Source organism: Porites lutea, chromosome 4 (genome assembly GCF_958299795.1).
Source record: "Porites lutea chromosome 4, jaPorLute2.1, whole genome shotgun sequence".
Lineage (NCBI taxonomy): Eukaryota > Metazoa > Cnidaria > Anthozoa > Scleractinia > Poritidae > Porites > Porites lutea.
In genome coordinates, this window is record NC_133204.1 from 18,425,781 (window position 1) to 18,439,758 (window position 13,978).

The window sequence follows — 13,978 nt, forward strand, 5'->3', positions numbered from 1 at the left end:
GAAAAGAAAGTGATGTCATTTGATGTTTTGATGTATACATGCTCAATGGAAAAGCAAACAGTTGCTCGCAGTGGTATTTCTCCCTTCATAGCATAGCATCCGGCCTGGAGAAACCATTGCTTGCAGGGTTGTAGCCTCATAAGGACCTTTGTGAAAGGTTAAGGTAATTAGCACTAAACCTGCACTTGCCAACAGTTCTCGGCCCCACCAGCCTCTGTGGATTCCTCTTTATTGACAATCTTATCATTAAAAATTGTCCTATTTTAACTGGCTTACTGGGAAATCTTTGTATCCATTGATTCTCTTTCTTTCTTCGCTTCCTCCATCCTTTCCACTCTCGCTTGATGTCGCCATCTAAACAGACTGGGTGTATCAATATTGGGGTGGGTGTCATCTTCATCATCACTGACCTACAGCAAAATGCACGAGGATGACCATCTTAAGATTTGCAATAATAATCCCCTTAAAAGTATATTTTATATTCAACACTTTTTAAGCCCCAGTACCCACAAGCAAATTTTCCACACTGATGTCCATATATTTCCTTAAAGAATTAGCTGAGAGAAATCCATGGTGATCACTTTATTAATGCTAAAAAAATACTCATAACCTATTCTTTTGATGATGCATTGACCGATGTTGTTAAGAGAAAATGGATTTCGGTCACTTTACGGAAGACAAATCGTACGCTTGCAAATTAAGGTAAATTCACAGACACAACTTAACGTAATCTCTTTCATTTAAAGGGAACAGATTTGGTTACTTTGTACTGTAGGTAGCACAGTGTGTTCTGATGCTGCGAGATTACTTATTATTAATAAATGGAAACCACTGTGTACTAACCACAAATGGCCTTGTCCTTTTACCTAAATAACTTTTTATTGTGCAAATGAAGTTTTCCAGAAGAGTTGGGGGAAGAGGGTCTTTGTCACACTTGTGGAAATTTTGTTTGGGGGACATGAGTTCCCTACATAAATGAAAATCCAGGGAGGTAAGGTGCTTGTATCAAAATTTTACCCCCCGCCCCTCCTCCCAAAAAAAAATATTATTTCATATGAAAATTGTACCGTGGGCATTGATTTCATAAGCTATAAGATACCGGTAGTCAGCAGCCTAGCAAGAGATTTTGGCGCCCAAAGGCGCCACACACCTGAGGGAGTCTGGGGGCATACTCTCCTAGAAATGTTTAAATCTAGGGTCTCGGAAATGCCATATCCTGCGTTTTCTGCAGGACATTTTCAGTAATTAAAGATGAAGGAAAATGAAGTATTTTTTTACCCATCTCTAGTGTTATCGGTAAGGTACAGGGTTTACAGCAAAAAAGGGTGAAACAGTGATGCAATTCAGGAGGTTACAGGCAAAGGGCGAGAGTGTACCCTTCAGACAGGCAAACTCTGTTACTGAATGCCATCAATATCAATTACAGAATTGCAAGAGAACTCAAGCTCTCGTCTGTCATAGTCTTCCATAAATTAAGGAGTTTGCAGTCTCTTCCTACCACAGAAACTGAGCTCAGCTGTGCACGTTGACAGTACAGGATAAGTCAACAAAGTTATGAAAGCTACATATACTCCGGGATAGAATTGGAGCTGGCTAGGTCAAAAGTCTCAAACAAGGTCTGTGGCTTCACATTCGGATGAACTCCACTCCACTTAATCAGTAAAAGGATAAAGGAAATTCTAACACAAAAAAACCAATATAATGCGAAATATTTATCCTGATTTAATGATAACGATGATTTCAGGAAATAATAAAACAAATGTATTTTTCCAGATTTCAGCTGTATGCATACCCTGGGTGCCAAAGACTTTTCTCTCACGGTTTCCGGTTTCTGTCAAGCTTTTATAGTGATCCGCGCAAAAAAAGACTTCTGGAGCAGAGCGCTATTGCTTTGATAGCGCCGATCCAATCATTAGCACAATTAAATCAGCTGGTGCAGATTTTGGACACGACGGCTGATTGGCTCCTAGTGACCCCGGAGGGACTTTTAATCTAACAGATGCTACAATCAGTTGACAAGAATAGACCAGCAAGTGAAAGAATATTTCCAACTGTACTGTTGACGTGACTGAAGTGTACCTGCAAGAAGTGTTGTGATGTTGGCTTCGGAAAGTTTTGAAAGAGCATAGAAGGAATGCATAAGCAATGTACTAGAACGGTTTGACAGTGTAGACAAGTTAAGCGATGAGCAAACAACTGGGGTATTTAATTTTATTCAACGGAATTAAGCTTTTATCACATTCAACTTTTCCAACAATTTTTAGTACAAAAAGGGGGTCAGTAAGCAACACACAGCTTTTACCTCATGCCAAAATGCTGCTTGGTCCAATGAATTTTTTTTTTTCATCTGATGAGTAGATTACGCTCTGGGACCTCTGGAGGAAAATGTTTTGACTGAGCAAATTTGATTTTTGCCGCTTATTTCATTCAGAGAGGTCATGATAGGTATATTGATTTTCTGCGGTTATTGTTTCTAGTCAGCATGATTTGCCCTCTGATGCAAGAGCATTTTCTTTGACCTCTTTTGAAATGTGAAGCTCTTCATTGCAGCTATTAAAATAACGGTTTTAGGTTGTTTAATTTCTCCAAAGAGCCTTCACGATCTAAATTATTATTACCTAAGTACGCGACTGACCGAAAACAAACGAGCGACGAGGAGTGGTGACATCAACAATCACATTGCTGAGCACCATTTAAAGACGAAACATCAAATTGACTGGGACTCTGCGACATGTATAACGTATTCTTCAGACTACTATCAGCGTCTTACTTTAGAAAGCTGGTTTACTAACTTAGAACAAATGCCAATGAATCGTAGCCAACAGTTACAAGCATCGTACAAACAACTTATTGACGAGATCAAGCAAAACTAACTACGAGAGAATGACTGGAGAACTGACAATTTGACTAACGATAGATGACTGTTTAACTGTGACAATAGATGGATCGAAACACATCAATTACTGATTACGAGTCTTCATAGCCAATAACATCACGGCTTAACTGACAGACGACCAATAACATCGCGACATAATTGACCAATCAGATCAATAACCAGAGTATAATACCATTAACTGACGTGATATAACTCACTAAATGACTCTGAAGATGACTACCGCACAGGTTGTCGAAACATCAGTCACTGTCAACAACAACAGTCCTATTCAGGGCTACGTTCACCAGGAGGATCAAACTCAACCTATTTTTGAAATGACTCCTGGGTTCAAACCTTTCACGATCTGAATTATTATAGGCAATTTTCTTTTTGTCCGTGAATGTGACAGTTTCCTGAAATGTTTTGTCACGTTGGGCCCAGCTCATTCAATAGCATTTTTAGCAGGATGTTAAATTCTCACAGATAGTGATTTTCAGATCCGAATCTTGAAGAATGAATTGCAGCTTAAAATGAAGTTACATCAACTATGGAGAACTGCGATGTGACTCAGTCATGATTGCTTTGAATTTTAAACTCAAGCTTGTTTTTCTAAGGATAATGTGAGTCTTCGGACATTTCTTCACGTGCCGGTCCACATGATCACAGTTGGAGACTTGATGTAAATGTAACCCAATAAAAAAGTTCAAAGGTCAACGGGGACGGTAAATAGCACCCCTCCATACCAGAGGTTTTTTCTCGCCACTTCGCCACTCGTGGCCGAAAATGTGTCAGCCTTCGGCCAACACTGAAAATTCCCACCACACGCAAGAAAAACCTCTGGTACCCAGGGTACTGTATGCATAGGCATATGTGCGTACATGCACACTACATTCCTGGTAGCAGAAATAGCTGATAGGTTCCTTGGTCAACCTTTATACAGGTAACATTTTGTTGCTGACACAGAGCCGCCAAAGCGTATTTCATAGAAGGCTAATCATGTGTCTTAATATTTTGACCCCCCTCACATTTTGTGCATTTTCAAAATTGACCCCCCAAAATCAAGCTTCTTATAAAACTGTACCCCCACTTCCCCCTCCCGGGCATAATAAGCAATCGGTACCTAAGGGGGTCTTCAGTGAAATTCCCTCCAAGGGTTTGGATATTTTTTAGAACCACACTTTTAATGGGCAACCACAATGAAAGCAACGTCTGCAAATACCCAAAGAGAAGCTCATGGATGATAAAGCTCACGCTTACAATTATTGCATTAGGAAGATTAAGCTTAAAGAAATATTTTACTAAACTAGAACAATATTTTAGAGAAATGTTATTGTCTAGGGGAAGTTAGTATGTATGCTATCAAAAGAAATTTGAAAATTTATGTTTGTACTTGTGTAATGGCTGATCAACTGTATGCTGAGGGCAATGGTGCATACTTTGATTTCATAAGGAACATGGTCAATCTGAGTCGTATTTTTCACATCCAATTCAGCTCAGAATTTGTCATAGGTGGATATTAAAATACATGTAATAATATCAGTAAAATAAAAACTTACTTCAATATGATCCCATTTACTGTAATCCACCATAGTTTTGACGGGATTAATGGATAGAAATCAGCGCCGCTAGGAAGAAAGGGTCGACCTTTACTCGGAAATATGGCGATTTGTGCAAAATAAAGATGTTTAAAATAGACTGGTGACTAATGTCATTTCCGAATAGAGCGTGGTCGCTAAGTCGAACACATGATCTGTGATGACAAAAAAAATGTTCGCAGAAACAGAAACAATATGGGGCAGTTAAAGGATGTGCGAAAGTGGACTTGTGAACAAGTAGGATTGTGGCTACAACGAAAAGGTTTCACGGATTATGCAGAGTTGTTTCGTTATGAACATAAGATAGACGGTAAAGCTCTGCTCGCTATCAACCAAGATGACCTTAGAAATCCTCCTCTGCAATTGAAAATTCTGGGAGATATCAAACGCCTTTGGCTTGAAATAGATGCTCTTCAACAGCCATACAACCGTCCCATTTCCAGATTGCCTAATGGGTTTGTTAAACGCGAAAATGTGGATGAGATTGATAGCTTTCAAAGGAGAGCAAGATATTCGGGATCATGGCAAATAGGCGAGGATTCTGATTTAGAGGACAGTGTAGACTCCGTTCATCCTTTGTCGGACCTGTCCGAAACAGGTCGGACTTTGATCAGCCTCCTCTACGCATTTACGGTTTTTTTCGTCACTTCCTTTGTGATGGTTTTTGTTCATGATCGTGTTCCAGACATGAAGAAATACCCTCCATTGCCTGATATAGTTCTGGACAATGTGCCCCTGATACCTTGGGCCTTTAAGATGTGTGAAGTCACAGCCCTTATTTTGGGAGTCGTTTTAGGTATTACATTGTTCCTCCATAAACACAGGATCATTGTAGTTCGTCGTATGGCTGCTTTGTGTGGTACAGTCTTCCTTCTTCGTTGTGTGACGATGTTCGTTACTTCTCTCAGTGTTCCTGGAATCCATCTAGAATGCTCTGGAAAGGTGAGAAGCTGTCATCCAGTTAATGATAAATAGTTATAATTTATGTACAAAATTTTTAAACATGTTGTCAGAGGCTTTTATGTTATACTGTAATCTTTCATTATTACCGGTACATGTCGAAATATGATATACAACAAAGCAGGAGGTTTTACGTGGTTGATCCGTGTGTTGTGTTTTATGACAGATTTGTATTTGTTGAACAAATGAAAAGCCATAAATTAAAAGCCAAAGTTTGACCTTGGAAGAAAAATGGGGGGGGGGTTGCTTTGCAGTTAAAGAAGAAAAGAAAGGTTATATCTTAAGTGCTGAATTCAAGGCAATTTTTTAAAATCATTCTTTTGAGTTGGTCAGCAGCTCACAAGTGAAATACATGTTCATATAAAATGACCTTCTCATTCAAGTCCCTCCGCAACTAGCCGGTCCTCACTGAAGAGCCCTTACCATGGAGAGCCCTTCTTCACAGCCCTTATTTCTTATAATATTGTGATGTCGAGGTGGCCTCTCTGTATAAGCCTGGTGGCTTCTTGAGGTCTCCTCGCCTAACAACCTGCTGTATCCTGTAAAATTTGCTGTAAAAAAATGCTAATAAAAAATGATGATGATCATAAGAGCCACTGAGCCACCAATTTGAAATAATAATAATATTAATAATATTTATTGATTTGTATTGCGCAAATATCAATCCAGGGAAAGAAATTTTCATCTGCGCATAACAATGACTCAACAAAATCCTAAAATCCTAGTACATATTCCAAAAACAAAATTTACAGATCGTTCCTAAAAATTAGTAAAAGTAACAATTTAAAAATAAAAATTAATCTTTAAAATCCTGTATACAAATCCTTCTTAATAAAGAGAATAAAAACAATAAATTAGCTGGGAAACGCCTTCTGAAATAAATGAGTTTTAAGAGCCTTCTTGAAAGCATTAACTGAAGATATATTTCCAATAAAAAAGGGAAGATCGTTCCATAATTTAGGGGCAGCCATATAAAAAGATCGATCACCAAGCGTGGAAAGAGACTTGCATGGTGGAATGTTAAGAAGTTTGCCGTTATTTGATCTAAGATAGTACCTACCCCCTGTGTCTTTCGGTGATACAAGTTCGGAAATGTAAGTCGGAGCAAGTTTATGAATGGCCTTAAAAGTTAACAATAAAGTTTTAAAAACAATTCGATATGCTACGGGTAACCAGTGTAGGGCTCTGAGCAATGGTGTAATATGACAAAATTTACTTTCGTGAAATACAAGACGTGCAGCAGAGTTAATATAAAAAAATATATGAAAAATATATACATGTTCCTCTCAGACCTCATACAATCCCTTTCTCCGTAATACGGACACCTCTCAATTACACACAGTTCTCTTGGTTCCATAGACACTAGACTTTTGACAATCCAGCTACTGTACCTTCATAATATGGACACACTGTAATGCAGACACCTTGCTCTGTCTCTGTGTGGTCCACATTAACGAGGTTTGACTGTAACAGTTACAGTGAAACGTGTATCAAGCAGGCAAATGGCTCACTTTGTTTTAACTGTTTTTTCTCATATTTTGTGTAAAACAAACCTGTATCAAGCGGACACCAGTGAAGTTTTCGTGAGTGTCCCCTTTATCCTCTAAGTCCCGAAAGTGACCGACATCAATTTCTCCTAACAGTTTCAGTTCTTTATCAAGATAATAGGTTTTAAGAATAATTGATAAAATGATTGCTAAAAGGAAAATATTTTGATCTTTTGTAAAATTCTCTTAACTAATTCTTCAAAGAAATGTATGGACATTAATCAGTCAGGGTTAACTGCAGGTTTCTGACTGTTTGCACATGTACTTGTGAGAAAACTCTTGATAACTGTGTATTGTTTTATTTTATGAATTTAATTTAGTTACTATTAGGTTGAAATGTTAAAATTTGCATTTGGTGATACTTATACATATGCATTGAAATAAAATTTATATGTTTGGAACACATTAATCATTAACATAAAGGTTTAGAGGTTGCAGGTGGGATCTTCCTATTGTGTTCAGGCAAAATAATATATTTGAATAATTTCTATTTGAATATATTTTTATTTAAATAATATTTCTTATTTTTCAGTGCATTATAAAATGTAAAACGTAGATAAAAATTGACTTTTCATAGAGCATTCTAATCTTTGTTTCCACAAGGAAAGTAAATATATGATTCTAAGAAAATTGTTTAAACATAATTATTACATGCTCTCCTTTAATTAAATGTCTTAAGTGACGTTTTGTGTTAAACATCAGCAGTCCTTTCCTTCACCTTAACATAATGAGTTCTCTATCTTTTGAGGAATTCTTCCTCTTTGATTTAATTAAGGAGACAAAGGAAATTGAGAATTAACCTAGGTTGAAAGTTTTTAACCTAAATTTAATTTTGACTAATAATATACAGAGTCAAACCTGTATATAACGGCCCTGTATATGGTGTTTAGTCACCCTGTATAATGTACTGTCACCGGACAACTTCCCAAAATTTTCAGTTGCTTTATGTTTTTTGCAAAGTTGACCTGTATATAGCGGTCCCCCTGTATGTAACAGTCACCTTGCCATTTCCCAAGGGTGGCCGTTGTACACACATTTGATTGTATAAACACATAGATGTATAAAATGTTTCATAGTTAATAGATCATGATTTTTGGGTAAACATTCTGGTAATACAGTTGAACCTCAATTATCTGGACTCATTGGGACTTGATTAAATAGTCAGAATGATCAAGAGTCCTGATAATAGAAAACTTTTAATGTGAATATTAATAAGACAATAATGTAAACATAGGGAATAAAGAAAAAAAAATATAATTATAAATCTGCTCCTACTTGCATTTATGTACAGTCTGTAATAAAATGACTATGTAAGTTACCGTTTCAAGTGTTCATGTTCGAAACAGATCAAAACAGTGATTGAAACACATTTGGAAGGATAAGTGAACTTAATTTGAATTGTTTCAATTTTTGAAGATCACATCTTATTAATGTTCATGAAAGAAAAAATAGGACCAGGGAAACATGAAGTCCAGATAATCGAAGTCCTGATAATCAAGGTTCGACTGTACAATGAAAGCTCTCTTACAAAATGTAACAGACACTCTCGTAAGTGGACAGCTTTACTTACTGCTGCCTTCACAAAACCCCATTTCAACTCCCATTTGAACTCTGTATTTTTGAATCCCCATAAGTGGCTGCAGATATTCTTAGGGTTTACGAGTTCTATCTTTTCTTTAATGTCTTTAAACACCCAAAATGAAATCTCATTCCCCTATTGGATGAAAACCTGTGAAAATGCTGTGAAAAATAATATTATGAGAAATACCCTGTGACAAGAAAACATCCTGTGAAAAAACAGTGAATTTTGCACAGCCTTAATTTTGATAAAATTTCAAAATGTAGGACCCTTTGAAAAAACCTGTGACTAAATAAGCCTGTGAAAAACCCTGTTAAAAAAGCTATGATCAAAGTTTGAGAAAATTGCTTACGAAACACCTCTGAAAAACAATTCGAAAATACCTGTGAACAAAAACTGGTTGAAATCAATCCTTTGAATGTTGTTTTTTAATAAATCACCTTGAAATCACTGTTCAACACAATTACGTGTACTTTATATCAGTTTCTATGTTAGTTCGGTTTGTTTGTTTTTCAAATACACATCCGGTTACATGTACACTTGAAAAGACCACTTGAATTTATACCTGTGACTATAAACTGGTCTATAAATTACGATGTTGTCAGAACAACAATATAGCCAAACACTAACAAACAGTTTTTTCCATTCCTAATGTTTATTTATAGCTTGGTAAACTCCCATAAGCAACCATTTAGCCCTTACCTTTAGTGGCCTGATACTTATAAGAGAACCATTCTCTTAAGCGACAACAATCTCGAGTTATGAACACCTTTTTTGCGTCCCAGGGATGTCCGCTTACTGCGCTTTTCAGCAACATGTAAAGTCAGCTTGATCAAGAGTCAAAAAATGTAACATTTACATTTTTCGCTTCTGTTAATCACCGTAACAGACCTCTCAGGAAGTGTTGGTTTTCTTCGGGGGGTTTTAAAGACCCTGACATCTGTAGGTGGCGAGTTGTACACTTTGACCTTAGCTACTTTGTTTGTTTTGTTTCATGGCAGTTATGATTGTTGGAATTAAAATACGGAATCATTGGATAAACTTTTTACCTTTGAGTTTGCATGTTATGGTTTTGATGTTGCTTTAAAATTAATCACAATTAATTCGACCACAATTCGATTAATTTTTATTTTTACAAATAGAATTTCTGAGAGGTCAAACATCAGTTGTATTGGTATGACAAGATAACAATCTTTTTATTGCTTATTTTTGTTCTTCTAGTTGTATGGAGACACGTGGGCAAAGATAGCAAGGGCATTTGAGATCTTGTTTGGGTTTGGACTGTCAGTGAATGGTGTGCGGACTTGTGGGGACTACATGTTTAGCGGCCACACAGTTTCCATTACTCTCTTAAACTTCTTTATCACAGAATGTAAGTGATGCTTTTTATTGTATTAATCCATGCATGCATGTTCATTAAAGGTACTTTTTCACCCCAGATAGCTTGAAACTATAATTATTGTTATTGCCTGGGGCTGTGCCAGCAATACTAGTCTAAATTGTCTTTGTATTAAGCAGGACAAAATAATAATGTCTCCGAAGCATCTTCTTTGCACATCCTAGAGAGAGTGCTGGTCCTTATTACAAGCTCTTAGCAGTTCTTAAATTATAGACAATATATTTATTATATAAGCTAGGAACATGCTGCCTTATACATGTACATGTACATACAGCTGTAGGGTAGGAATGAAACTGATAGCATTCCAGGATATCTTGCTTGATGTCCTAACTACAGCATCCACGTCCAGTATGCACAATAATACAAGATTTGCTAGTAAACTGAATTTTTTTTAGACCAAGAGTATCCTCCAATTTAGGTTTAAAACGTCTTTTAATTTTTCTGGTTCAAAAATCTGGGAAACTGTGCCACTTCTCTCAAATGTCTACCAAGTTTAAGAAAGAATGGAATACTATCTTTTTTTATTACCCTTATTTTTTATGTTTTTTCATCACTGATGTAATTTTGTTGAGACACACTGAATTATTTTGTTACATATGTATGTGTTGCAGGTTAAAATTTTTTAACCTACAGTCATCGTCAAAAGTGTTAAGAAGGTTGCCTTTTTTACCTCTTCTTTTCCTTCCTCCCTCCGCCCCTGGCCCAATGTTGATCAAAACGTTAATGTTTGTGCGTGTAATAATTATTGTTCTGTTATATCCCAACATTTAATAGGGGGGATGGGGTATATTTAGCAAAAGAGAAAACTCTCTTTTTTCAGGATTAAAATGGACTACTGTTAAGTTGTGCAACCTTCCCAACTAATTTTGTCTGTGATTGTAGGTTGATTCTCTATTTCCTTTTTCTCCTAGCCCTATTATTCATGGATTAGGGCTACGGGACATTAGGGAATTGAGAATCAAGCTAGGAGTACATGTACCTGTAGGTTAAAAGATTTGAAGCTGAATATACTTTTGACCTGTAACAAATATGTTTCTACTAAATTTACTTTCTCTTTTTTTTGGAATATACAACAGTATTAACTTGTTTTTACATACATTTTGGTTTTCAGACACACCCTCCCGTATGTACTACCTGCACACATGTTGCTGGGTTCTAAACATGTTTGGAATATTCTTTATTTTGGCTGCTCATGAACACTATTCAATTGATGTGGTGATCGCTTTCTATATTTCATCCCGTTTGTTTTTATATTATCACACTCTGGCTAACACACGTGCATTAAAGTGCATCGACAGTAAAAGAACAAGGGTGTGGTTTCCTCTGTTTTGGTTCTTTGAGGAAAGGGTATCTGGCAAAGTTCCAAATGAGTATGAATGGCCTCTGAAATGGCCGAGCTTTTTATGTTCAAAATCAAAGTGCCAATGACAGTCCTGAATTGACTACAAACTCTTTGTGTTAAATTATATTGCTTCATTCTGAAAAATGTTATCAATATACATGTAAATAATATTATTTATCTCAGTGTTAATATATTTCACACAATTATTTGGATTCAAATTTCCACTGAAGATTTTAAATGGTATCACACCAAACTATATTTCACTCCCCTACCAACACAACATCAGGGTGCCTAGCATAAAATTATTAATTTTTTGTGTGAGAACTACTAATATAAGATTACCCGGTAGCCCAACGGTGAGGGCAAATGGCAGCATTAGTTGGGGTAATGGCATGTGGCACGACTTGCTCGATGGTGAAATTATGCAGAATATAATAAATGTCTCGAAGAAATATTTACAATATGTGCCTCTTAATTTGCTGATTTCTGATTATATTTCATTGAGCATACAGCTGCACATCTAACTATGCCATTCCACATGAAACTCATTCATCTTTTTTACCCTCACGGTTACCCTGGGCTTTTTTTCTCTATTAACAGTGTACATGTAGTTCTTTATATTTGGCACAGTTTTGGCTGTTTTCAGACTGCGGATGGATTATCCATCTCTGAAGGGATTTTCAGCATGTCTTAATTTGATTTCAGAGCAGTGTTCATTTTAGACATCAAATAATCCATCTGACCTTGTCTGTCTGTTTATCTGTTTAGTTAGATGGATTTTGAGACAGTTTTTCTATTTCAAGTGTGAAAATGACAACATCGTCATTCAACCTGGAACACTGCTTTTATTATTCAGATTTTTAGTTTCCTCACAATTATACACTGTAGCACAATAGAGAAGTGTGACATCAAATTAAAATTTGTGAAATTGTGGTATTGGCTAGCATATTCAGAAAGAACAAGATGAAAAAAACCCTAAATGACAAAAATCAGCCTGTCAGTGCTAATTGGTGGGTTATAAGCACCAGTTTTCTCTGATAACTCCATACAAATTCATCTATAATTGGCTTGCATAATGTTGCTTATATCTGTTCTCACCAACTTGCACCAACAAGCTGAAATTTGGTGAGTGAAAATTTTTCATCTTGTTCTTTCTGGATATGCCACCCAATCCCATAATTTCACAAATTATGTAGTATTTGTGACGTCATCACTTCTATTCTCTATTTGGACATTTAGCAGTTAATTTTTAAATTTGGTTATTCCGAAAAGCGTTTGGTGTGAACTGTTTACCCTGATTCATACTTTGTTTTCACCTTCGAACCTTTTGAATGAAAAAATAGTGCTTTTAAGGGTCATTCTATTCTTTTGAATATTCGAATGTTGTCCTTGATTTTTTATTTAGGGCTGTGTTGGGAGTAAAAGAGTATTGTAAACTCCCATAAAAATTTATCAAGAAATTCCCTAAAATGTTATCAATAGAGCTACGAAATTTCTTGCTAATGTTATGGGGTTTTTTGCCAAGTATTATTTTCACGATAATTGCAATATTGAATTGATGCTCATTGTTTATTGTATCTTTAGGCAGATTTTATTTAATATTAATTTATAAAATCAAAGATAATATATGGTATTTTAGTCAAAACAAACATTTTTAGAGTGTTTATGACATAAATAAGTCATAGCTTTTCCAGTTATGGTTTATCTTAAGTTTGTTGAAGCATTGTTAAAGAACCACTGTGATTTTATATTAATCTTGTTTTAATTTAACAATTGCAGAAATAGAGGAAACTTTCTTTCGCTATTAATTTTAAAACGAAATTGTTCAATGTAAGGCGTTATGTTAGTCATCCGAGTTCATGCAAAGAGGCTCCAATAGTGTGTTAGCAAGTCTTTGTTTACCATTTATTTTATCACCATTACAGTGTAAAGCATCTAGCAACAAAAATGTGACTATTGGAAGGTGTAGTATGACAGCCTTTTTATGGAATTTTGGTCTATTGTTAAACAGTTATTCCTTTTCCTCTGTGATGTAAAGCCTAAGAAAACAGCCGACATTTTTGTAATGCCATCAATGGTTTCCCGCGACATGACGTCTGAGAAACGAGCGGAGAAATTTCGATGTCGCGGGCAAAACTGTGGTTGCATCGCGAAATGTCGGCCATTTTCCCAGGCTATGTGATGTAAAGCACTGGGAATTCTAAAAGGAATGTGTGACTTGTTAACACGTTTTACCCAGAAACTAACTGAACGTTTACAAGTTTCATTTCTAAGCATGATACCCTCTTTACATGAACTTATATGACTGGCTATAAATCAAATCAGGCAGTCAGCAATGATTTACTTATGGACAGAGCATGGAACAACTGGGTGCAGATGTTTTTATTTGAGAAATTATTGTGTAACTTCTTGGAAATGTCAAAAAAATGCGTTTCCACAAAAGTTTTAACTACTGCATGTTTTTCGGAGTCATGTCTCTATCAACCATAATGTTTTATCATTTTATCTTCGTAACTTATTTTAAATATTAATATGTTACTTCGCAAGGATTGTAGATATCCAATGAAAATTGTGATGAGTTAATAAGATGAAATAAAAATTAATATATATATTATACTAGAGCAGAATATTGAAAACCAATTTTTTTTTTGAAATTTTATGACCCGTGATCCATAGACAAG

The 13,978-nt window shown here is 35.9% G+C and overlaps 2 protein-coding genes across 3 annotated transcripts in view; one reads left to right on the plus strand and one right to left on the minus strand.

The window, feature by feature from the left end:
• Window positions 1–4,567, minus strand: part of LOC140932767 (hsp90 co-chaperone Cdc37-like) — a 16,018-nt gene extending 11,451 nt beyond the window's left edge. Inside the window, exons 1-2 of the mRNA XM_073382282.1 lie at window positions 4,432–4,567; window positions 277–410 (exon numbers count right to left, since the gene is read on the minus strand). Of these exons, the coding sequence (XP_073238383.1) occupies window positions 277–410; window positions 4,432–4,464 (167 nt within the window). The 5' untranslated portion in view covers window positions 4,465–4,567. The remainder of the gene's footprint in view (window positions 1–276; window positions 411–4,431) is intronic.
• Window positions 4,568–4,615: 48 nt separating this feature from the next.
• Window positions 4,616–13,978, plus strand: part of LOC140932766 (sphingomyelin synthase-related protein 1-like) — a 115,251-nt gene continuing 105,888 nt past the window's right edge. Inside the window, exons 1-3 of one of the 2 annotated variants that reach the window (XM_073382280.1) lie at window positions 4,617–5,412; window positions 9,778–9,928; window positions 11,067–11,641. In XM_073382280.1, the coding sequence (XP_073238381.1) occupies window positions 4,621–5,412; window positions 9,778–9,928; window positions 11,067–11,383 (1,260 nt within the window). In that variant the 5' untranslated portion in view covers window positions 4,617–4,620 and the 3' untranslated portion in view covers window positions 11,384–11,641. Of the gene's footprint in view, window positions 5,413–9,777; window positions 9,929–11,066; window positions 11,642–13,978 lie in introns of those variants that run through there. The other variant, XM_073382281.1, reaches the window with a different exon arrangement.